The sequence below is a fragment of the Taudactylus pleione genome, unplaced genomic scaffold (genome assembly GCF_031769625.1).
Source record: "Taudactylus pleione unplaced genomic scaffold, aTauple2 ptg000985l, whole genome shotgun sequence".
Lineage (NCBI taxonomy): Eukaryota > Metazoa > Chordata > Amphibia > Anura > Myobatrachidae > Taudactylus > Taudactylus pleione.
The window spans coordinates 281,723-307,093 of record NW_028285386.1 but is presented as its reverse complement, the minus strand read 5'-3'; the positions used below and the strand labels follow the sequence as shown (position 1 = coordinate 307,093).

The 25,371-nt window shown below is 43.1% G+C and overlaps 1 protein-coding gene across 1 annotated transcript in view; it reads left to right on the top strand.

Annotated features, from left to right (window-relative positions):
• Nucleotides 1-24,376, top strand: part of LOC148454537 (protein dispatched homolog 2-like) — an 84,246-nt gene extending 59,870 nt beyond the window's left edge. Inside the window, exons 6-8 of the mRNA XM_088460798.1 lie at nt 3,676-3,800; nt 11,575-11,672; nt 16,303-24,376. Of these exons, the coding sequence (XP_088316924.1) occupies nt 3,676-3,800; nt 11,575-11,672; nt 16,303-19,701 (3,622 nt within the window). The 3' untranslated portion in view covers nt 19,702-24,376. The remainder of the gene's footprint in view (nt 1-3,675; nt 3,801-11,574; nt 11,673-16,302) is intronic.
• Nucleotides 24,377-25,371: the final 995 nt, after the last annotated feature.

Below are 25,371 nucleotides of genomic sequence, written 5' to 3'. Positions count from 1 at the left end.
ACACTCCAACAACCCCACCTCGACTCCACACACACCAAGCCATAAATAGGGTTTATTTTCCCGCACAAATTAAGGATGAATCATAGGGACGCACAATCAATGATGCGGCCGCAAACTAAGGACGCATGTATAAATACGTCACGAAATCACATAGAATTTCTGGATGATTTCATGCTGGAAGCAGAGACATGGCTTCAAACCAGGGAAACAATGGTCAAAATTGCGGCGGTAAGGCCTTCATGCATTTTGTGTCAATGATTCTTTTAAAACATAATATTGTGCAAGTTGTGAAGTGGCTAAATCTGCATATTTACCCAAATAGGTGAGGAGGATGACATGGAAGAGACTGCTGGCCCCAGTCAACCCGCCAAAGCTGCCAAAAAAAAAAGGCAGCCACATTTCACAAGCAAGGAGATGGAGGTTTTGATCCAGAAGTGCGTTGACATCCTGCCCCAGGCAGCCAGGAATATGAGCCAAAGCCAGAAGTGGAGAATGTGGGAGGAGGTCGCCGTTGCTGTCAATAGGGTGGGTGATTATGTCCGTCTAGCCCGGGATGTCAAACGGCGGTAAGTAAACACTTTCCCATCCTATAAACAAACCCCATTGTAAAAAAAAGGATAATGGTTCCAAATTCATTCCACAGATGGGCAGACTTCAAATATCGTCTAAAGCAAAAACTTGCCGACAGGGCTAGGCATGCAAGGGGGACAGGTGGGGGTCCCACCCCTGTGTCATTGGAGTTGACAGACTTAGAAGAGATGGCACAGGGGTGTGTGCAGGCTGTGGAGGTGTTTGGCGTGTCCAACATGGATACGGACATGCCAGACTTTGCGGCTCCTCATGTTGGCCAAGGTAAGTCTTGTGATGTCACCAACTCTGAAATGCTATTGTGCCAATATGTAGATTCTAATGTGAGTCTTTTCTCCAATTTCCTAACAGAGACAGAGGCGGATGAGTCTGCTCCAGAGGGGAGCCTTGGGCGCAGAATTTCTGCTGGCTCTGCAGGGGAGGAACCAGTGCATCCGGCTGAGGACCCTGCAGAAGCCAGTCCAGGGCGTGCCCCCTCGCAGGCAGTGGGCCTCCTCACAGAACTCAATTTTAAATCGGATTGCCATACGGAGATTCTGCAGAGGATGGACGCCAGTCTGCTACGGGTGGCTGAGGCCCTGGAGCAAAATGCTGCGGCCATCGTGACCATTGGTCAGGCCCTGGCGGAAAATACCAGGGCCAACATCCGCATCACCGATGCCCTGGAGCAGCTCGTTCGCCAGCACATGGTGGAGCCGACCTCCCTTCCTGCCGGAACATCCGGATCCTCCACCTCTGGCACAACATCAGCCAATCCTCCAAATGTGCCTAGCCCTGTGCCTAGTCCAGAGGCCACAACATCTGCCTCTGGACAGGCCAGCCCGATGGCATCCCGGACCCGGTCTGGCGCCCACCCTCACCCAGCCAAACGGGCGAGAAAACGGTGACAGCAATGGCGACTTTTCCCACACTCCTTCTGTGCTTGGCTCATATTCCTTTCTGGTCAAAACTTCCCTCTCCTTTCTTGTGAAATGTTTTTAAATTTTGTATTTACGCTTATGTTAGTAGTTATGTTATATTTTTTTTTGGATCAAATATCTTGGCCACAAAAAAAGGCAATTCAATATTAGGCCAATTTGTTTGTGTGTAAACAATAAATTAAAAAAAAAACACTGACATTGTATTGTGACATTATTGTACAAATGGGTTACATTTAATCCTGGCCTTAAACGCAAAAACTGACCCTCTTTAAAAAAAAAAAAGGCCTCTTTAAGGAACGTTTAAAAAATCACATAGCGATGCAAATGCCACAGTAAACCAAAAAAAAGGGGAGCTAATTAAAAGATGATGACATTATTGTTACAATAGGCCATAACCACCAAATTGTGGCCAAAATAAAACCCCAAAAATGTACGCTAATTGATTGTGTAATCATGACATTAGCAGCTCTGATTTCCACCTGCGTACGCTTTTGTGCTATCCCAATAAACTGCTTTCCAAACACATACCAAGCCGGATTTCAATCCAACACTAATTACTTTACTGACCAGCCGCGATTAATCGCTGCACCATCGTGGAGTCCCGGGACGGAGGAGATGGCCATCGCCAATGTGGTCGAGTAATCCTGACCCTAAGCTGTGCGAGCATTTTGAAGGGAAAGCGGATGTTTCAGTGACGTATGAGACGGTCCGAACACATTTGACGTTCGCATCTGCTAATGTATGTACGCCCCAAAAACGCCTCGCCACGCCTGCGTTTTTTCATCTCCACCCCCGTCAACACCCAAAAACGCCCTGTTCTGTCAATCACATTTGACATGTCACTTCCTGTACGCTATTTTAGGAACGAGAGAAAAAAAGCTCGCAATCTGCCGTACGCACATGCGCAGTGTAACACCGACGCATGCGCGGTTAGTCAACATCGGAACGCAACGAGCGTACTGTTGTTAACGTGCGGCTCTGAATGAGGGCCTATATCTCTCTGCACCTTGTACATCTGCCCCACCTGCAGTGCGGCATGGTTTTACCAAGATGATCAGTTACTTGCTCTTTCTAAAGGCCCCCATACATCTGCGACAGATCGTTGGGATGTAGCCATCCTGCAACCCGGCATCGCAGGGTCGGGGAAATCCAACATGTTGGATTTCACAGATATGCCGATTACGATCAAAAAATTATCGTTATTGGCAGATCGGTGAATTTTAACATATAGAATTTCACCGATCCTGCGACAGATCACGGAACATTGATGGCCCCCGGCCGGCATTTCCGACCAGCGGATCAGTGTTTCCGATCCCATCGCAACATCACGGTGGTCCGTCGCAGATGTATGGGGACCTTTACTCTAGTCCCAAATCTGAATCAGGCCCTCTCTTTGGAGGGTTTCTGGATACCGTCCATCTGGGATTAGCAACCCTCCTTACTCCAAACAGAGCTTCTAATTTCCAGACTATTGGGAGGAATCCTGAATGGGTTGTGGACATTTATATGGATCTTGCAGGAATGATCCATGAAATAATATTATGTTTCGTTATTTCCATATCTTTGAATCTATCGACTGAGCACACGTGGATTGAATTTATTCAGTGTATAAGTAGAAAAGTCGTATAATACCAACTTTCCACTTATATGTGGCAATTTATCAATCCCTATTTGACTGAATATTGTGATTGTTATTTTTTATTACACATCTGTCTTTATTTTAAACTGTGACTTGTTCTAATAAATGTAATGACTTTATTTGATACACCAGAGTAACTAAGGTGCCCACACACATAGCGATCTGCACACGATCCCACGATGTGTGCGATTTCCCCTGAACTCTCCCCCGGCAGCTCCCTGACAGTCCTACACACGATTTGGAGTAAAAAATGGCCAATCTGACTTAAGATCTATCGTGCATCCAGTGCATTGTGTTTCAGATTGGCAAATCTGCCCTACAGCACGGCAGATCTGAAGATGCGATGTACAACAAGTGGGGATGCGCATCGGCATCGTGAGTAGAAACTCATGAATTGGGCATATTTTACACGATTTGTCGTCACGATTCGTCGAAATCAGCCAAATCGGTAAAATATCGCTATGTGTGTGGGCAGCTTAAGTTTTTATTCAATATGTTTTGTTATTTATTTCATTTTTTTGTTGTCAGTTTGGATGACCTTGATACCAGCAGAAGGAATGAGAAGCTATTTCAAGTAACCAGAAGAGACACTCGTTACCGTAGGATGGTGGAGCAAAAAGATGGTGTAGATGGCTTTTTCTGTGGGCCCCCGGGTATGTAGAATAGTTGATAATATATGCTTGTTACTGTAGAATACATTTGTGCAAACATAAAAATGGAGAATAATACACTAAAAGATGCACAAAAATGATTGTTTGTTAGTCATAATCTTTTTGTACAAAAATATAATTCTCTGGTCACTCCAAACTTTCAAAGATAATCATTGTAAAACCTCCAGGTTCCGGTAGAAGTGTGCAGTGACCAGCCTCTTATTCTCAGACAGGTACTTGCAGATCTCAACAAAATGTTCTGTAATAAAATGTAAATTGTAACTGAATTGAAATGTAATTTTTTTTCCAAATTGTATTAGGCTATGAACAGAGAAAAACTGCAAGACTGTTGTGCAAAACAATATGTAAAGTGCAGATAACTAATCCACACAGCCCCAACCACACATCCCTTCTTTGTGCCATTGCATATCAGGCCTGATTCAGAGTTGAACGCAGCTGCAAATGACGCAGGCGGCGGTCGATGTATTGATATGCCCCCCCAAACATCTGAGTACAAAGACGCAGCATCGGTCACAGATCATTCGATTATTGCAGTCAAAGTGCAGTCCTGCAGAACGGGCGTGGGAGCTGAGATACGGGAGCCATATTTCTTGCGTACGAGATTGCAGACACAGGGTGTGACCAGCCCCCAAATCATCAGCGATACATCTGTGTTCTTTACCAACACTCCCCATTGCCTTCCCCAAATGCTCACTCTCCATCAATCACACTATGAGTACAAAGTTGCTCCGAGCGACTACGGTAATGTACCCTGACACATGTGCAGTGCGACTCAGATGCATGCGCAGATTGCTGATCGGCATAGCGTACAGCTCTGAATCAGGCCCATTGCCCATAACCCTTTTTTGCTACATCGCACAGACTCCTTTCATAGCACATTTGCCTTGCTGATCTCCACATACTATCATCATCATCATCATTTATTTGTAAGGCACCAACACTCAGACTTACAAATCATACCAAATACAGTCACTCATACAACTAAAACAAGTACAGACGAGGTTGATGAAACATGTGCAGACGTGAGACAAAGGGTAAGAGTGCCCTGCTCGTGAGAGCTTACTGTCTAGAGAGAGACGGCAAAACTGAGACAACAGCATCTAGTGCGACTTGGAATGTACATGGAACCAGAGCAGTTACAACATGCAGAGAGAGGTGTACCAGGTGGGGTTAGCAAAGGCTAACAGGAAGATATGTATTTTGAGAACGTGCTTGAAAGATTGAGGGTGGGGGAGAGTCTGGTCAGACGGGGTGAGGATTGGGGGAAAGAGGTTACCAGAGAGGCATATGTCAGACAAATCAAAGAGAATGAGTGGGAGTGTCTCTAGTGACCCGGTGAAGGATGTATGAAGTGGATGAGTTGGTATGGGTCTTCAAGGTGAGGTTGAGAAGTTTGAATTGTGCAGCTGATGGTAGAGGAACACCAGACTCACTGCGGCATTTAGGATGGATTGCAGAAGGAAAATCCTTTTTTTATATGCATTCAAGTATCACACAGTAGTGATGCTCATCAATGGTTCAAACTATCAATGGTTTTACATAAATGGTTTCCTTATATCAATGTAAAGTACCAATATCAATGTAAAGTTCCGATGGAGCCATTGATGGAGACTATCGATGGTGAAACAATCGATGGCCATCCCTACCGTCACTTGATGCTACTCTAACCTCTAAAAGATAGTTGTGCTTCTACCACATTTAATTATGTAGTAGATTATACACATTTATTTACAGAATAGCAGTAAAGGCAAAACATTAGAAGTGCAGACAGGGATTCATACATGATCAATGCTTAATATACCAAATTACTACTTACAGTACAACTGCTACAGTATATGATAAAGTACGATATTGTCAACTTTCAAACTGATCGCTGCCTGAGACCCCCACTCAGCTCTCTATAGGGCAGCTCGGAGAGCTCATCTGACCGGCACATGTGCAGTGGTTGCAAGCTCCTGGCTGACACCAGGACAGGGGATCCTGGAGATTGTGCCCCTACTTATATATTGCTCTGGTGCCCAATGATGCATTGTTCTGCCCCTGATAGGAAATATCTATGAGAAAAGCCTGCACCCAGATGATCCCAGTTAATCCCATACTCTCCAGGGTGCATGGCAATATAAATGCCCTATGAATAGAAGCTTATCATTATTATTATATTTCACTACATTTTAGAACAGTGTGATCTGAGTATTTCAGTATAATGAAATGTCATATCAATCCTTTAGTACAGTATTCACTTTTTATGTGTGAATACCCACTACCTTACACTGATAAGCCACTAAAAGGGAGGGGTGGATCCAGTGGCTCCTCTGTTCCAAAAGAAACCCTCTACTAAAAATCCTGCAGTAATGACTATTTAATATCATGAATGATGTTTCCACTCTGCTATCTCAAAACAAATCTATAATTAATAGCAGTGATGTTACTTAGAGCACATTAAGTAGAACTGACTGAACACAAAACAAAGAGCTGTCCTATATATTAACGGAATGGGTATGTAATACCGGTTGTCGGGATGCCTCCTGTCACAATACCAACAGCAGCATCCAGATGGTTGGTATCCTAACAGAGGTCGGGTAAGCATATTTACCCTAAACCTCCCCTTTAGTGCCTAAACCTATGTTTTCCCCCTTCATGCCTCAACCTAACCCTCCCCCCTTAGTGCTTAACCCCCCCAGTGCTGCTTGACCCCAACCCTCTCCCCTAGAGATGCCTAACCCTAACCTCCCCCACCCCCAAAACCTAACACTAACCCCGCTAACTTACCTAAACCTAACGCTCCCCTCTGCGACTAACACTAAGGGCGTCCCTGCTTACCTTCATTCGGGCACGCGTCCTCCTGGATTCCGACGTAGGGATTAAGATCTTAACTCCCTTGCCGGGATTCCAGCATCGGGATTGAGACCAGCAGCCGTGTAACTACATCCCATTTTAACAGTAGGTAGCTGTGATATTTTTAAGCATAGCACCTGTGCAGAAATAGAGTGCGCCCTCAATTAATTTATATCACCCGATTATCAATCAAGCTAAAGTTCAGCTACTCACGAAGCCAGAAACTATTAACCTGGTAACAGTATGATAAGTGTACTTCTGACCTTACGTACTTCTCATACTATTAACTCATCTCCTATGCTGCCTACTGTATCTACGAGGGTTGTCCAAAAAGTAATGGCTAAATGCTCATAACTCTGAAATAATATGCAATATTTATTTGAAACTTTGTCAGTTTGTAGTTTAATATGTCTGCTAGCTATATATGTATTTTTGTTTAGGTAGTCCAAGAAATACCATGGAATCAAACATGAAACAAAGAGCCGTCATTGATTTTCTGGAAAAAGAAGGCTGCAGTGCTACAGAAATCCACAGAAGACTGAAAAAAGTGTATGGTGAGCGTACAATTGACTATAGCAATGTCAGAAGGTGGATGAAGCGTTTTCAATTGGGAGAATCGTCCGTGTACGACAAACCTCGTGGTGGCAGACCATCAACTGCAGTGACAGCAGAGAACCGACACAAAGTCGATGCCATGATTTAGAAAGAACATTGTGTCACCATCAGAGATGTCAGTGATGAACTTGAATGTAGCCATAGCACTGTAAAAACACTAATCAATGATTTGGGATATTGTAAAGTGTGTGCTAAGTGGGTTCCAAAGCAATTAACCAGGGATCATAAGGCCCAGAGGGTGGAAGTGTGCAATGACCAACTTTGAAGCCAACCCTGAGATGTTTTTGGAAAATGTAATTACAGGAGATGAGACCTGGGTATTCCTTTATTACCCAGAAACAAGGGCTCAATCAAAGCAATTGAAATACCCAAGTTCACTTTCGCCAAAAAAGTTTAAATCACAGCGATCCGTAAACAAAGTCATTGCCACATTCTTCTGGGATAGCCGAGGTGTTATTCTCATTGATTACTTGGAACCAAACCATTCTATCAACAGTGATCGATACATTATTACACTTAAGAAGCTGAAAGAAGCCATCCACAAAAAAAGGTCAACAATTCCACTGTCAAATGTCATCTTACACCACGACAATGCCAGACCTCAAACTTCGATGGCAACATCTGCGGCCATTGCCAAAATGGGGTGGGCAATAATGCCACATCACCATACAGTCCTGATTTGGCCCCTTCTGACTTTCATCTGTTTGGCCCTCTCAAAAACTGTCTCCGTGGTCAACATTTTGAAGACATAGAGGTTGTTAAAAACGCCATACGTTCCTGGGTCAAACACCAACCACTGGCATTTTTCCAAAGTGGATTCACAGCTTGGGTTGAGAGGTGGAGAAGATTTTTGAGGGCAGATGGTGAATTTTTTGAGTATAGTCATTCTGTTACTAAGACTTCAGAGTATTTTACTGCACATTTTCAAATCTGTATCTATAATAAAATTTGAGTTGTGCGCATTTAGGCATTACTTTTTGAACAACCCTTGTACATATAGCATCTATCATGGAATAAAGTTAACACTATTCCTCTTCCTATGTGACATGTCACAATTATAACTGGATAACATAACTATAATCCATGTACATTATTTGATGAAAAATTGTTTGGTAGAGCAACACAGTACACAGATTATAAAATACATGAGGGTTTGGATAACACAACCGTCATTCACAATCAGTAATTATTCTGTAAATATATACCACAGCATATGGATTACAAATTTATGAAATATGTTGTGCAGAGGATTAGAAATATATATTCTCAATATATAGGCTGAGTTATACCACGTGCCTAGAATTGTATGCAAAATACTTTCAGCCAGCAATTAGTTCTGCCAAACACATGGAGACTTTTACAAACATACGTATAATATTAGTTATAACCGAGGCATGAGGCGTGGTCTTGCAGGGAAGGGGTGTGGCCACGTAACAGTACCAATTTAAATTACGACACACAGTAAAGCCTCTTTCACATTATGCCACACAGTATAGCCTTTTATTGCACATTATGCCAAACAGTATAACCCCTTATTGCACATTATTCCACACAGTATAGCCTTTTATTGCACACTATGCCACAGTAGTACCCGTTATTGCACACTATGCCACACAGTAGTACCCCTTATTGCACATTATGCCATACAGTAGTACCCTTTATTTCACATTCTGCCACACAGTAGTACCCTTTATTTTACATTCTGCCACACAGTATAGCCCCTTATTGTACATTATGCCACACAGTAGTACCCCTTATTGTACATTATGCCACACAGTACTGTATAGCCTCTTATTGCACATTATAGCACACAGTACAGCCCCATACACCACTTAGTACAGCCCCTATACACATTATGCCACACAGTAGGACTCCACTTACCTATCCGTTTGTAAAGAGTGGCCTGGGCCTAATGCCCAGCCAATCCCCGGGGCTCAGGTTATTGCCTGCCTACCTCTGGGCACATAAAGTGACCTGGTCCTATGCTCCGAGTCACTTATACTTGTGGCACAGACCCTCTGCTCGTCCAACATGCCCCACAGGCTTGATTGCACCCACGGGCCTAACGTGGGACACCTGGTGGTCTAGGGAGGGGCAAAGGGGGGTAAATTATTGGTGGCCAAGGCCGTCAAATCATTAAGCTAGGAGAGGCTGCAGTGGGGAGCATTCTTTAGCTCTTTGCTTCCCACCAGCTGCAGCCCTCTCCGGGTCCTCATCTTCTTTCTTCTGCCGCTGGCCCGTCCTGGTAATCGGCGCTGTCTTCTCACCTCTTCTGCGGCGGCTTTTCATCAGATGTCTGCTGAACTGAAGGATCGCTTTGGCAGCGTCTGGTGTCAAAAGCCGTGGGTGGAGCTATGATGCAGTGAGTCATGATTGGCTGCCGATCCGCGAGCCGTGATTGGCTCACGGATGGCGTCAAATTTAAACAGGTGTCGCACCCACTTGCTGTCAGCAGCCCAGCCATTACAGACAGCGGCGGTGGCCAGCACCGACTGCACCACTCTAGTTACGCCTCTGATGCATACAAATGAAATGTATTACACAAAAGCTACATAACATGACATGGCTGGGAATGAATAATGCTTTAACATATGTGCTATGTTTAATATCTGTGTGTAAACAATCTCCTCATACTAGATAAAACTAGATAGTCAATAGATAGACAACAGTAGGTAGACTGTGAATAGGTTGACAGGGTTAAAAGGTCGACACATTGTTTTTAATAATTTTTAGGGTTAGGGTTAGGCACTAGGGGGAAGGTTAGGGTTAGGCACTAGTGTTAGCGTTAAGCACCAGGGGAAGGGTTAGGTACCAGGGGGAGCGTTAGGATTAGGCACCAGGAGGAGGGTTAGGGTTAGGCACTAGGGGGAGGGTTATGGTCGGGATTAAAATAACAAAAACAACATAAGTCTACCTTTTGGCCATGTCGACCTAAATCCATGTTAACCATTTACCTGTCGACCTATTAACCATGTCGACCTATTTACGGTCTACATTCTGGTGTCTATCCATTGACTGTCAATCTATTAATCCACACACAACAGAAAGGATGAATGAAAATCTTCATCATCTGTAGAACATGGTCAAATAATCACAAAACATCTTATTCAAAACACAGCTTAAGGGAAGTGTGATCAAATAATATAATATAAACTAACAGATATTTGGTTTTACAAACACCAATCAATCTGTCAAGCTAAATATAATCTAATGTAATGGAGGAGACAGAAAATACTGGATTATCAAACCAATATTCAATTAGTCTGTCTCCCATATCAACAAATACTAATAAAGTGGATAAGACATAGCTCTATTTATTTACTTTTTAAAGTAATTAGAAATGCTCTTTAAAGTACAAAAATAAGTTAAGTTTTTTAAAATATTTTGCTAATAGCTGACAAGGATCCCCAATTAATAAAAATTTTATATTTTCATAAAATAATGATTGACCTTTAAGTGCTCCACAGCAAGAGAACTTACTTGGGGGCCTAGTTACCATAAAATATTTGTGGCATACTCCCCGAAAATACCCCTTTTCGGGGGGTACCTGCAAATATTATGTATCCCCTGAATGTATATCCCCGATATCTGCTGCAGTCCCTCCATTTTCGACAGCAGCCGCAGCCTCCATCGATTCCTATGATAGGTTTCTATGGGGGTTGCAATGCTGTCAGATTTACCAAGTTCCGGAATGCGAAGATATCATTAGACGCCAAGAGAGGGTTCCTTCGGAACACACCCCAGCAATAGCCGCCACACATGAGTGGTCAGTATATTGCACATGTGTAGGAGTCCCGAGGGTGGAGTGAAGAGATGTGGTCCCTTCACTTGGAGCCTATTTGATACACTCCGATGGTATAATTGCTTACTTCAATCCGATTTTGGGTGCTAATAAGGCGCCCAGATCACATTGAGTATGTAATGATTGATAAATGGGCCCCTTGGTCCGATGTGTTTTTGTATCGTTGTAATGAAAGTTTAGTGGTGGCACCCATATCTCAGTACAGAAGACATAACTTCCAACACCAAATATATTTTTGAGGATTGGGCCATAAACAATTGAGGACTGATTTACTATTGTGTGGTTTGACAAACCGTGCAATAGAATATATAGCCCGTTATCAGATCTGAGATATATATGTATTATTGTACACTATGCAAACTGATTGAGGTCTCTCCTACCATCAATCGCATTGTATGGTGATCTAGAATTGGTGCACAAATTTGTTTTAAAAATACATTAAATGTTATTAACAATTTTTTTTTTAATTCCTCAATAATTGCAAATATATAATCTGTTTTTCAGCAAAGAGCTACTCGCAACTTGTATTCATGTCCAAAACAGCAGGGAGTTTGTGGAACCTGCAAGCAATCCAATCTATGTGCCGCATAGAAAAAGAGAAGGTGAGTAACATATAAAACATGCCCTTTAACATATACCACATACTGTGTAAATGAATACTGTATTAATATAAAATACCACACATTAATGCAAGTCTGTTTACCTCACTGAAGGCACATTTTCCAGTTTAATGTATTATTCAGTAATATAATATTACTGTAAATGATGCAGCTAATTTGCTTTCATGTATGCTCTTGGATACATTTGCAGTAAGGGGCAGAATTTTTTTTTAAATTCTTTATTTTGAATGGTCAATCAAAATAGAAGTAAACACAAAAAAAGAGGCAACAAAAGCCCAAAACAGACCAAATTTTAAAGACAATAGTAAACAAAATGAAAATAACAAAAGTGAGGTGACTAATGGAAGATTGAAGGAAGTACAGGGATTATGGCAAGAGAAGGAGAGAAGGGGAGCCATGAGACAGTATCACAAGGATAAATATACATGAAGCAACCAAAAATAAGAGAAAACAACAGCAAAAGTGGAAATGAAGAAGTAAAAAAGGACGCGTCTTTCGCTGCCCATGGGTCCATTCGTGAGGATAATACTCAAAAGAAAGGGGATGTGGGTCTGTGTTCAGCAAGCAGCCAGAGAGCCCAAACGTGAGTAAAAACATGTCCTCGATTATGAAGGCAATAAGTTATCTCCTCCATGGCCGCAACATGTAAAATCTTCAGTGCAGAGGGTCTCAAGTGCAGAGAGAGGCGGGGAAGAGGTATTTTTCCAATTTAAAGCAATCAAGGATTTCACCGCTGCCAAAATGTGTACAGCTAATTTTCTGGAAAATTTGCTGGGGTCTGGGGGGAAGCACAACAAAAATATCCAGGGATCCTTTGGTACTGGAACCTCCAAGAGGGAATTCAGAAGGCCATGAACTAAGTCCCATATTCAGACAGGTCCACCCTATATGGAGTATGGTACCCCTGCAGCCACAACCCCGCCAACAATTGGGTGAGGAGGACGGGAACATTTTATAATAACAGCTATAATAAATCTTGTATACAGTCTCTTTTATTTTGGTTGTGATAGAGCTTTTGGCTATCCCTAGTCTCATGTCATCCTAGGCCTCATCGTGTGGAGGAGGTCCAAGGTCTCGCTCCTAAACAATTTCATGGAGCCTCAACAGGGGGAGGGTGATGTCCAGAAAGATGGCATAAAGCTGGGAGATCAAGCTCTTGGACAAAGGGTATTGTTTACACAGACTCTCAAAAGGAATAAGGGCTTGCAGAAAAGAGAGTGAGAGTAAGGAGTGTAAAGAATGGAGAATTTGAAGAAATTCATAAGGTTTAAGTATCTGGGAAGGTTTGTAGTTCAGAAAGGGATAACCATTAACCCTGCTCGGAAAAATCAGCAGGGAATTTAATCCTACTCAAGACCAATTATGAAACCTTGTGGTAGAAAATCCATGAGGGAACAGGGGATTATGCCAAATATGGGTCAAGGGAGATGTTGGTGAGGTAAGATTCATCTTGAGAGAGTAGGAATCCCAAAGTTTGGCATTAAATATAAAACTGGGGAGCAGTTAGGATGCATTGTGTTGGTGTGCAGAGGATAGAACCCATAGAGGGGTCAAATCTGGGAGGTTAACATAAGCCGATTCAATGTCAAGCTAGGAAGTAGAACCTGGGGGAGAGTAGGAGGCAATAATATGGGAGAAATAGGAGGCCAAATAGTAGAGTTTAACATCAGGAAGACCTCTACCACCTCCTGGAACTGACCTACCCAGGGTTTTGGCTGCAATTCGGTCTGTGGTTCCAAATAAAGCAGATGAGGGCTTTTTGAATATTACTGAGGAATGAGGCGGGAACAGCTATGGAGAGGGTCCGAAAAAGATACAGCCATTTTGGTAAAATATTCATCTTTACGGCTATGATCCTACCCAGCCACCAAATAATAAGCCAATTCCAGGACGTCAAATCGGCCTGCATTCTAGAGAACAGAGGTGGGACATTATCATGAAAAAGAGAATCATAGCAGGAAGGCAGATAAATCCCCAAATACTTGATCTTTTTGGGTTAGTTCTGAGGATTTTGGCTTCTCGAGGGAGAATATGGAGCAGCATGGCTTCCGACTTGGAATAATTAATCTTGCAGCCTAAGACATTGCTGTAGGAATGAAGGATAGAAAAAAGGTTAGTGAGAGAAATTGCCGGTTGGGTCAGGAATAGGAGAATATCAGCCGCGAAGAGAGAAATCTTGGGACTGGTATGTCCCACTTGCACACCTTGTATATTGGACAGGGATCTAATTTGAGAAGCAAGCGGTTCAATTATAAGGGCAAATAACAAAGTGGATAGGGGGCAACCCTGCCATGTGCCATTATGGATACGGGCCTGGTCAGAAGATACACCATTGATCAGGACTGTAGCAAAGGGGGTAGACTATAGTGCTAGGAGTCCAGTGTGGAAGTCACCAGACATGACATAAAGCAGCCCTCATGAAACTCCAGGAGAGCCCAGCAAGGGTCAGATTTGCAGAGTATTTGTGTTTAATCATTAAACTGACACCAATTAAACACAGAAGTGCCCACATTTATGTATTCTCAAATTCTGACAAGGATCACTTTGTTGCACAAGAGAGAAACATTCGCTGTGCTGCTACCTGTCTGCCAAGCACCAGTACACATTGCATCCACTGAGCGGCATTTATTGTAGTTTCATACATTGTTTTTAATCTTGGATCCGTGTGAGCAACTTGAGAAGTCCCTGCTCCCCTTCCTACAGTATGTGTGTCATGCCTCGGAACTCAACTACATTGGCCATAGGAGGGATGGCGGGAGCTGCTTGTCAAGTCTTTGTTTAGACAGACAGTGATGTGCACTGGTACAAGACAAACTACTATTCACACAAGGTGCATTGTGTAATAAAATAAATAAATGTCTAATAAACAGGAATCTTGCCGACTATCCATTGATCAACAAGGCCCAAGGCTATTCAGTCAGGACTAGTTTCCACTATAACAAGGCAGCAAAGACTTTTGGGTCCAACTGCTGTAATGAAAAACATTGCCAGGCTATATAGCATAGAGCTGGTGTCTATGGGTAGTGGGTCAGCATAAAAAACATGCAGGGCCAAAAGTAATAGGGTGAGAGTTTAGAAAATGTGAGAGTTTAGCAGTAACCTCTCAAATTGGTCCAGTCTTATCTTCAAAATGGAAAAACATCTGGATAAGAGCTTAAATCGTGAGAGATTTTTTAGTCTAAAAACAAGCGAGTTTGTATGTTCTCGGACTCTCATTTTCACGTTTTCTAAACTCTCACCCTATTACATTTGGCCAGCAATCTCCTCCAGTTGTTCCAGTGTAATGTACCGGGGTCGCTAAGCTAACAATATAGTTGGAGGGACAAAAAAGTAATCTAAATAAATAACATGCACATACAGAACATCCCACCCCAGCAGCCAATTACAGTATAACCGACAATCAAGGGAAACTACTTGTGACTGCTGCTTTTGGTACAACGAGTCTTAAGCTGGGTACACACTGATAGATATATTATATCTGGTGCCCGTCGGCCAGATATAATGTCTGTGCCCGTCGGCCAGCGATATGTCTGTGAATGACGTCGGCTGTGTTGCACAGCCAATGGCAGAATATATCTGTCCATCCGGCAGTGTGTATGGGCGGTTTGCCTACACCATACCCCCGGCCAGAAGCAGATGATGGCCGGTCCGTGTGTATGAACGACCATCATCTGCAGATATATCTGTGCAGTGTGTACCCACCTTAACTCTAGAAAGTACATTGCACATTGTCACTAAGGGCCTGATGTAGAGTTGGGCATAATCTATACCAAAAACTTAAGCCTATATTGTATCTGTTGCATATTATGGTTATGGCAAAATCAGAGGGGATGAAAAGTGTGGCTGTCCCCCCAAAAGTGCTGATACCAGCACTGGACTTTGCCATCTGAATGACTAGTGACCCCTAGCCCACGAAAAACTAAAAACCACTCCACAGTGAAAGCAATAGGGATTTTCCCATACACATGCTTGGTGGTTGTAGTTTAATTATAAAATGAAAGCATTTAACATTGTGCACTGCATCATGACATATTGTAGAATGTTTGATGTTTTCAGTAGGTACTTTTGAATATTGTCTATATCACACAATGCTGTAGCCTTCTCTGATAGTATTCAGCGAGGAGAATCATGCAAAATATCTATGTTTTAATTAGTAAATGCAAGACTCCATTGTACTTTCAATTGTGAGAAATTAATGAATAATAGTAATTTGAGGGTTACATTCAACAAATAAATGATCATGTAACCCTGCTAATGGCCTAGGATATTTTTTTAGTTGGAAATATTCATTGTTGTGTTGCTTTATTTTTTGTTTATTGAGTTATGGAATATTAAATGTTAAAATGTTATTGTAACAGGTGGCACCAAGTGTTTTCCCTATCCAATGCCTGCTTACTATATTATACATATAATATCAGGAAAGTAAAACACCCAAAATTGCTGCTGGACCTGTAGGTTATTTTCTGTTGTTTAATTTGTATCTTTAGAGTATAAAGCTTAATTGTAGAAACCAACATAATAAGGATGGTAATCCATACGCTACATCCTACCAGCATTATGAAAGATAAATGTAATTTCTGTGTAATAACTATTTCTGGCTTTGTTTTTCTAGATCCGTTCACATTCCAGTTTCCCAGAGCTCTGTGAACACGATGACAACAAGGAGTGTTGTCCCAGCTGGTCTCTTGGAAACTATATTTCAGTCCTGTACAACCGGTCTTCATGCATGGAGATCACGCAGAGTGACATCGCTCACACATTGGTTCTTCTCCGTTCCTGTGCTCCAGATTACCATAGAGGAGCTCTCACACCTTCCTGCATAGGTTCCAGGTTGGAAAGAGAAAAGCATTCTCAGTGTACAAAAGTGCCTGAAAAGTGCACACGATCAAGTGCCGTTTATCAACTGCTCCATTTTCTAGTTGACAGGGACTTTCTCAGCCCCCAGACCACAGATTACCAAGTCCCATCTCTGAAGTACAGCATGATGTTTTTGCCAGCCAAAAAAGGGTCATCAATGATGGACATTTATCTAGACAACTTAGAGTCCTGGGATCTCTTTGATAACTACACAGCAATCACTGGAATGGACTTGGGGCTGAAACAAAAACTGTTCCAGCACTATCTTGTTTTGGATACTGTGTATCCAGTCCTGGCGATAATTGCTATTTTTCTAAGTATATCTTTTTACCTTCGTTCCTTTTTTATCACTTTTATGGTCTTGATGTCTGTTGTTGGCTCACTGATGATTTCTTTCTTTTTGTACAAGCTGGTCTTTAGAATGACTTTCTTCCCCTTTGTTAACCTCATAGCAATTATCATTCTTAGTAGTATCTGCGCAAATCACACTTTTGTGTTCTTTGACCTGTGGAACCTCAGCAAAATACAACACTCTGCAGCGGGAATGCTCCAATGGGTGAAACATACTATGCACCATTTTGGCTATCTTATGTTAGTATCTTGTGTGACAAGTGGAGCTGCTTTCTATGCTAGCTACATGAGCAGCATAACCTCGGTTCGTTGCTTTGCTATTTACATGGGAACCTCTGTATTAGTCAACATGACATTTATGCTAACCTGGCTTCCTGCCACCATGGTACTTTATGAAAGATATATTACAGTCAAATGTACAACTTACAAATCAGAAGATTACTGGAACAGCAATGGACATAAAAGGTTATTTCTTTCTCTCTACCAAAAGCTTGGGGGTGTACAGAGTACACTGTCTGAAACATCTAAACTGCTGTTTGAGAAGCTCCTTCCCTGTGGGGTGATAAAGTTCAGGTACATCTGGATTTGTTGGTTTGCTGCCCTGGCAGCAGGTGGTGCTTACATCGCATGCATGAACCCCAAACTAAAACTGCCCTCCTCAGTCATGTCTTCTGTTCAGATGTTTCGGCAGAGCCACCCCTTTGAAAGATATGATGCTGAATACTGCCACCAGTTCATGTTTGAACATCAGGAACATGGAGAAGGACAGCATATGCCAATTATACTGGTATGGGGCATTATGCCTGTGGATAATGGCGATCATCTCAATCCAAAGATAAATGAAACACTTACAAAAGATGCTACTTTTACCCTCCGTAATGCTGATGATCAGAGGTGGCTCCTGGAGCTTTGCCATAAGGTGAGAAACCAAAGTTTTTACTACTCTGATCAGGATAAAAAGTCAAACATTTGCTTCATGGAAGATTTCCACCGCTGGATGGAAAGTCGGCAATGCTCACAGAGTGACCAAAACCACAACCTTTGCTGTAACCAATTCTCATTCCCATATGCAAGTGATTTGCTACTTCACTGCATAAAAATGATGGTAAGAGAACAAGGAGGCGATGGTCCTGAGGCTTATGACATTGGACCCAGATTTGATGCAGAAGGAAACCTGACCGTCTTAGTTCTGGAGTTTCATACTATGTATCATTATAGCTTCAATTACAGCAAAAGCAAAAAATTCTACAATACTTTAAACCAATGGCTGACAAATGAACTAAAGAATGCACCACCAGGGCTTCAGAATGGATGGTTCTCAAGTAACCTTGCTCTGTTTAACCTGCAGCATACTCTGAGTACTGAGATCATGATGATAACTGGATTTTCCGTAGCTATTTCATTCGTGGTTCTGTTACTTACCACGTGGAATGTTTTACTTAGTTTATTTTCTGTTGCAGCCATAGGAGGCTCAGTGCTGGTCACAGTTGGTCTCTTAGTCCTTTTGGAATGGCAATTAAATGTAGTAGAATCTCTGTTTGTTTCAGTGGCAGCTGGTCTCTCTGTTGACTTTACAGTAAACTACTGCATTTCCTATCATTTGTGCCCGCATCCTGACCGCCTCAGCCGTGTGGCATTCTCGTTAAAACAGATGAGCTGTGCCACAGCGATGGCGGCCTCCACTATGTTTTCCACTGGGGTAATAATGTTGCCAGCAACTGTGCTGGCATACAGAAAATTGGGCATATTTATTATGATGATTAAATGCATCAGCTGCGGCTTTGCCAGCTTCTTCTTCCAGTCGCTTTGCTGTTTCTTTGGCCCAGAGAAGAACTGTGGACAAATATTATGGCCGTGTGCCAATGGTCTGAAGGAATCTTCTGATGATTTGAGATTAAACGGCACATTTGTTTGTGGTGGGAATGAGAAGCAGGGCAGGTTAAGGAAAGTTCAGGAATCCAACACAGAAAATGAACAGTATGAGCTTCAGCCTTTAGCCAGGAACCTTAGTGACAGTTTTGACAATAGCACCACAACTAGCAAGCTCTCCAAACGTCCATCTATTCTATCTGAGGACATGCAGTTGTCAGAGAATAAGTTCCCGAGAATGGGATCTCAGCATATTCAGAAGGAAGAAGTCCAAGAGTTCCAGGATAATACTGTTGGGCACAAAGTTTTTAGCCAGTGCCCTGCTTTGCAGACCTCTTCGCCCTACAGACAGAGTAACTATGGGACTGACAGAGAAGAGTCTGAGGAATCATGCAGACAATGTATTTGCCAGAGGGTGAACAGCAAGACGTGGAATGGATCTGTGGTGAATCAGGTTCATGTACATAATTCACAGTGTCAGACCCAGCCCAATAACTTGCAGAGCCCTAAAGGCAGCAGTCCCATGCACCATTCTGCAGATAGAAACAGCCACATGTATGAATATTCTCGGTGCCTCTGTTCAATGGGTAGTTCTTTTGATGCCCTTGACTCAAATGAAACTTGTCTTAGTGATTTTGACCAGAGTTCTAAAATAGCCGACTCAACAAGCTGTTCACCAGATTTTCTGGAAGTTCCCGATTCCCCCTGCCACAGTGAGAGGGGTAATTTGAATGGAAAGAGAGAAACGCTAAGACTGGCTCTGAGAGAAACAGTGTTTGATTCACCTACATCCTCAAAACAGACTAATATGTTATGGAAAATCCAAGCAAACCAAGGTAGTGAGCACTCAGTTGTACTACCAAACAGCAAGCCAGATATGCCTGATGTCTGGATAAAGAGGACCAGCGAACAGAGCTCTGGTTATAGCAGCTGAAAATGTCCTTAGAAAACATTCGAGAAAGAACTGAAAACTAGTTTCTAATATCCCCCTGTCTTTACGCTGTGACTAATGGTTAGTAATGTAGAATAGATACTTGTGTTACCGAGCGAAAGATTATGTAATATTCTCCTGAGACAGTGCTTACATACCACAGCCATATACTTGCAGGGTTTATGTGTGACAGGATTGCCAGTGTAACAAATACTGGCCAATTTCCATTACTCCATTTACTAGATTATTTATTACTTACAAATAAATAGTAATACAATATTTTGAGCCTGATAAATTGCCAACTATTAGATGACATAAAAAGCATTACACTGAAACAGATAAATAATAATTGTACTGTCTCATACTCAATCTGTAAATACTGCCTAATAGTGACACGTGGTCATTTGGAAGAAGCCACATTATCCATCCACTGTGAGAGCGACAGTAGAGTGTCAATTAACAAAACAATATCTACAGTACCATGGACTTGTTATATGGTTCTAGCCATTCGGCCTGATTCAGAGATGGGCTCTGCTGCTTCTGTTTGTGGAGTCGCGGGAGCGTTAATATGCAAAAGCCATATCAGCCTCCCCCTGGTGCAGTATCCTGCGTCTGAATGAGCAAACCCTGAAACACCCACTTTTAGCGTCTCTGAACGCTGTAACACCACCAGTGATTCTTGACACGCCACCACTGGCACTTACACCAGCCTATGGCAGGTGCAGTTTCTCTGTCTGAACTTGGCCTCTGTCGCTGTGTCTGTGCATTTGAGAACACTGCGCTGTTACCTGCAATGTAACTAGCTGGCCTGGTGCAGGGCACGTCCCCTCCATGTGGCATTATATGGAGGGGGCAAGGCCACAATCGCCGGGAATTAGAGCCATGCTCGGAGCATCCTCAGGAATGGATAAGGGCAGCGGGTGCTTGTCAGAAGTCTACTAAGGATGCTCCAGGCGGCACTGCTGCCAAGATTCTGTCTGCAAGGATCCTTTCTACCCTGATAGCCAGATGTAGAGGGCTGTGGGTGAGCAGCAGTGCCGCCCACACACCTGTAGTTACGGCCCTGGCTGTTACTGATACGCCCACCACACTCTTATGAGACTTTTTTTGTATTCTGTTCTGGCCACCTGCAATCACCACTCAGGAACGCCTATCACTCCCAATTGCAGCACACTGTGTAATATATGCGTCGTAGGGGTTTTCAGGATTATTGGTGCATGCACGGTAGCAAATAATTGCTCAACTACCTGAACATCGGCATTGCATGTGGATTGCATGCACCTCTGAATCAGGCCCAATGAGTGCACCTGTACAATGTTCAATAAAAGGGACAGATATCCTCCCATATCTTACAGGACAGCAGTACTTGGGTCTCACACTTCTTTAAGCAACTACATTTATGAAGCAGCCTCAATATAAATTAAGTTAGTTACAAATTAATATTAACATTAATTAACTGCGCATAGCACCAGCATACCCAGTACAAATTAAAATAATTATAATCAAAAGATGTAATTAAAAGGGTTGTTACTTGGGGGAGTTACCACCATGTATTATTGTTGGGTTAGGCTTTGGGGAGGGATGGTTAGGTTTGGGGGTAGGATACCTGCGCCTGGATTTTGACCATTGGGATCCTGAGTGCCAGCCTGTATCTAACCCTAGGATGGCGCCAATCCTCCAATATTCACAAATACCACGGGCAAATGACTACTATCAGAAAACAATGTGGATACCCATAAAAATGCTACATAGGTTATCTAACTAAAGAGGTGTTTTATACTGGTATGAACAGTAGCTTTAATTTTTATCAATCATCCATCTCTGGTTACACCAGCATCCATTATACAACCATCCTTCCTTTCTAACATGTATAGACTTTGCAAAAAATGTACTAATTCTATTATCTGCCACCCTTTGCCCATATAACACTGCCCTCTCTATGCCACCAATTTTGGCCTGCGTTATAAGATGGAGTTATAAATAGGAAGAACTGTAGTTTTAAGGCATAATATTCAATAAAGCAAGCATAGTGTTTTGTTCTAATAGTACTCAACTGTACACAGTATCACAGTATCTCTACCTTATTTTACGTATTATTTTTAATTATAGCTAGTTCTGGAAACAGGAAGAAATCAGTGAAATCATTTACAAAATGAATAAAATAAGTGTCTGCAGACTTGTCCAGAGTATGGAATCTACTCTAAATCTTGAATTATCTTACTTTATGTTACTAGCAGCACCTTTTTTCATATAGATAGAGTAATGCCCCAGCATAACTATGAAAGTCATTTCTGAAAGTACCAAACATGTGGAAGCCTTTCTATTTGTGTAGATGCATCTACTTGTCTGCTTGGCTTATTCACTGGTGTATGCTCACATGCCGCCCCTGGGAAACCATTTTTAGTTAATTGAAAGTCTAAGCTGACAACATATCTTTTTGCTGAGTGAAAGTAATGTACGACTTCCGCCAAACAAAGAACCCCACTCTCAATATGCATTCTCCAACTCCTTAATCAGGGGGATTGCCTAGGTGGGGGTAGGTGGAATCTAATTACCTGAGCCCAGGCATTTAATGGGGTTTGGTCAGCTGTGCAGGGAAAAGAATGCTGCCCGCCCTCTGTGCTGCATGGCGATGCGCATAGTAGTTTTCATTCATTTTTTCAGGTGGGTGTGGCCATGCCACCATGATTTGACCACGCCTCCTCATCACCCTGACCTGTCATTGCTCTCTACAGCCCTGTCCTCAGTCCCAAATCAGCTCATTCTGCAAATTCAATCTAATTTTAGGCCTTATATGCATTATTAGATGCCTTCATGTGCCTAGCCAGCACATTTTGCAACACTGCAGACATTGCCAGAGTGGACTGCAAAACCATGTCCTTTCCATAAATACAGGTGCACTCACACAAATACAGACACAAACACCAAAAGCACTGCAGCAAGCATGTTTTGCTCTTTCGTTATTTACCTTTTATGACAAGTCTAAAATATCATTGACTCCTTTGCTACCAAGGATGAGTGAGACTCGTCATACGCACACTTGTCCTCTGTTGTGAAGAGTATGCTGCAAAAATCCAAAACAATTTATCTTACCTGCCGGTCCCAATTTTCAGCAGGGACTTGTGGACGGGTGGTGATTCAGTTAGCACGTGCCATTTTTGCACATGCACGTTTTTGTAAAAAATAAACAAATAAAATTTAAGAAAAAAATGGTGTTGGGGAGAGGTCTCTAAGTCCCTTTATCTCCCCAACCTTGGCAATGACAAAGATGGGAGCACTCTCATTTGAAAGATGATCTCAAGACATTACCCCTACACTCCTGGAAAAAAGATTTCCCCCCTACCAGACATCTACAGATGCAAGGTTGCTTTTGGTTCACTTTCTTGAAATATACAAGGGTGGTTCAATAAACAAGTAACAAGACCTCTCATTGCGTAACTTTATTCAACTCGTACATATACGTATAAATCAATAGTATGACCTTGGTACAGATTATTTTTCAACACAGTACCCATACTTCTATCCGGCATAGAAGAAATCAGTGTCAAGCACCTGAAGCCAGGACATGACGGCTTGCTGAACACTGTTGGTTGAGAAGCGCCTTCCACCCAGGTGCTTCTTCAATAGTCCAAAGAGTTGGAAATAACTCGGTGCCAGGTAGATAGATAGAAAGACAGAGGGTCTCATTCAGACCCGCTCGCAAGCGCCTATGCGCTCGCAAGTGGGTCGATGTTGAGGCCCTGCGATGGTGATCGTCAGCTCGCCCCGTTTTGTAGGCGGGGCGGGGGGGGTGGCTACACAAACGGAGGCGTTCCCGACGGAACGCCTGCCATTTGGGGGCGGTCCTACTGACATCACTCGTGATGTCAGTGGTGAGCTTCCGGCTCTGAAAGAGCTGAAATCTTACTCGGGCTTGCGTTAGACGGGACCCTACCACAAGGGTCTCATCGCAAGCCCCGATGGTCGCGATGGTCTTGACCATTGCAACCATCAGCCTGGCCGCTCGCTAAAGCTGTGGGTGGTCACCCACAGCCTAGCAAGCAGCCAGGAGGCCGGCTCTGAACTTAGAAGCGGCCGCCCTCATTCAGAGCGAGCGCTCGCATTTTGCGAGCGGCTCTGAATGAGGTCCAGACTGCGCAGATTATTTATCAGCTATACAAGCGGTCAAGTTATATTCAATAGTGTAGCAGCAGTCAGCCCTTATTCAAAATAGTGTTGTGTTTTTTTTTATGGAATGACAAATTGCAAAGTTCAAATATGTTTTACACTACATATAAGTCTGACCATTTTCCATTATGGTTTCTCAGCATTAAACCCACACTACGGTGGCACAGCTCTATTTTTCATCATTCTAATAAAAAAATTTTTTACTAGTTACAGGACATATTTAGCACAGATGTGAGATGTAAATGTGAGATTTCCTGACCAGCAATATCTTGACGTATGCCATTGCTAAACGGTGAGGAATGGTTAAGAAACCTGTAGGGTTAGTAAATGCAGAACCAAGTTTTAAATGTTGGTAAATATATTTACATTGTCTCAGCATAAATAGTATATATATATAGTATTTACTTAAATATGCAATCTTCTTTAAAATCTTTGTGAATATTTCTTAGAAAACTGTAACATTGATGTGTTATGTAAATACAAGTTAATTAAAATGATCCCTTGTTTTGTGTACCTGTGTCATTTATAGTCAACAGTCAAATAAGAAAAAAGTGTCTCTACACAAATAAAAGTTCTGGTAGGTTCATCAAGTATTTGATGTAACGGGTTGGGTACGGGATGTCGGCTCTCGGGAGTCAGAATCCCGACGCCGGCATCCCGACAGGGTTAGAATACCAGCACTTATTGGTCAGTAATCTAACCCTCCCCCTCTCCCCACCCTAACCCTCCCTCCCTGGTGCCTGACCCTAACCTCCCCCACTAGTGCCTAAACCTAACCTACCCCCAGGGGCGCCGAGAGGGGGGGGGAGCAGGTACTAATTACCCGGGCCCGGGTTTGCTGGAGAGGCCGGTGGGGGCCCGGGTCCGGCACCACCCCCCTCTTACATCACAGCAGCCCAGCACACACTGCTGTGTGCTGGGCTGCACTGGGAGACTGCTCGCAGCAGATAAGAAGCAGTCACGGCAGTCTCCTATGCAGTGGTGTAACTTCATCCCAGGTGCCCGGAAGCAAGATAAATGTTGGTGCCCCCCCCAAATTAAAATGTACCACCCCCCAGCACCTATGCCAGCCCAAGCTACCGCCCCTCTATACAGTTCCCCCAGTAGTGGTCCCCTGTGCAGTGCCCTCTGTAGAGGTCCCCCTATGCAGTGCCGCCTATATAGTGGCCCCCAGTAATGGTCCCCCTATGCAGTACCTCCAGTAGAGGTCCCCCGTTGCGGTGCCCCAGTAGTAAGGGCTCCTGTAGTGCCCCCAGTAGTAAGCCCCCTGTAGTGCTCCCAGTAGTAAGCCCCCTGTAGTAAGCTCCCAGTAGTAAACTCCCTGTAGTGCCCCCAGTAGTAAGCCCCCTGTAGTAAACTCCCAGTAGTAAACTCTCTGTAGTGCTCCCAGTAGTAAGCCCCCAGTAATGACCCCTGTAGAAAGCCCCCAGTAATGCCCCCCGTAGTAAGCCCCAGTAATGCCCCCTGTAGCAAGCCCCCTGTAGAAAGCCCCCAGTAATGCCCCCT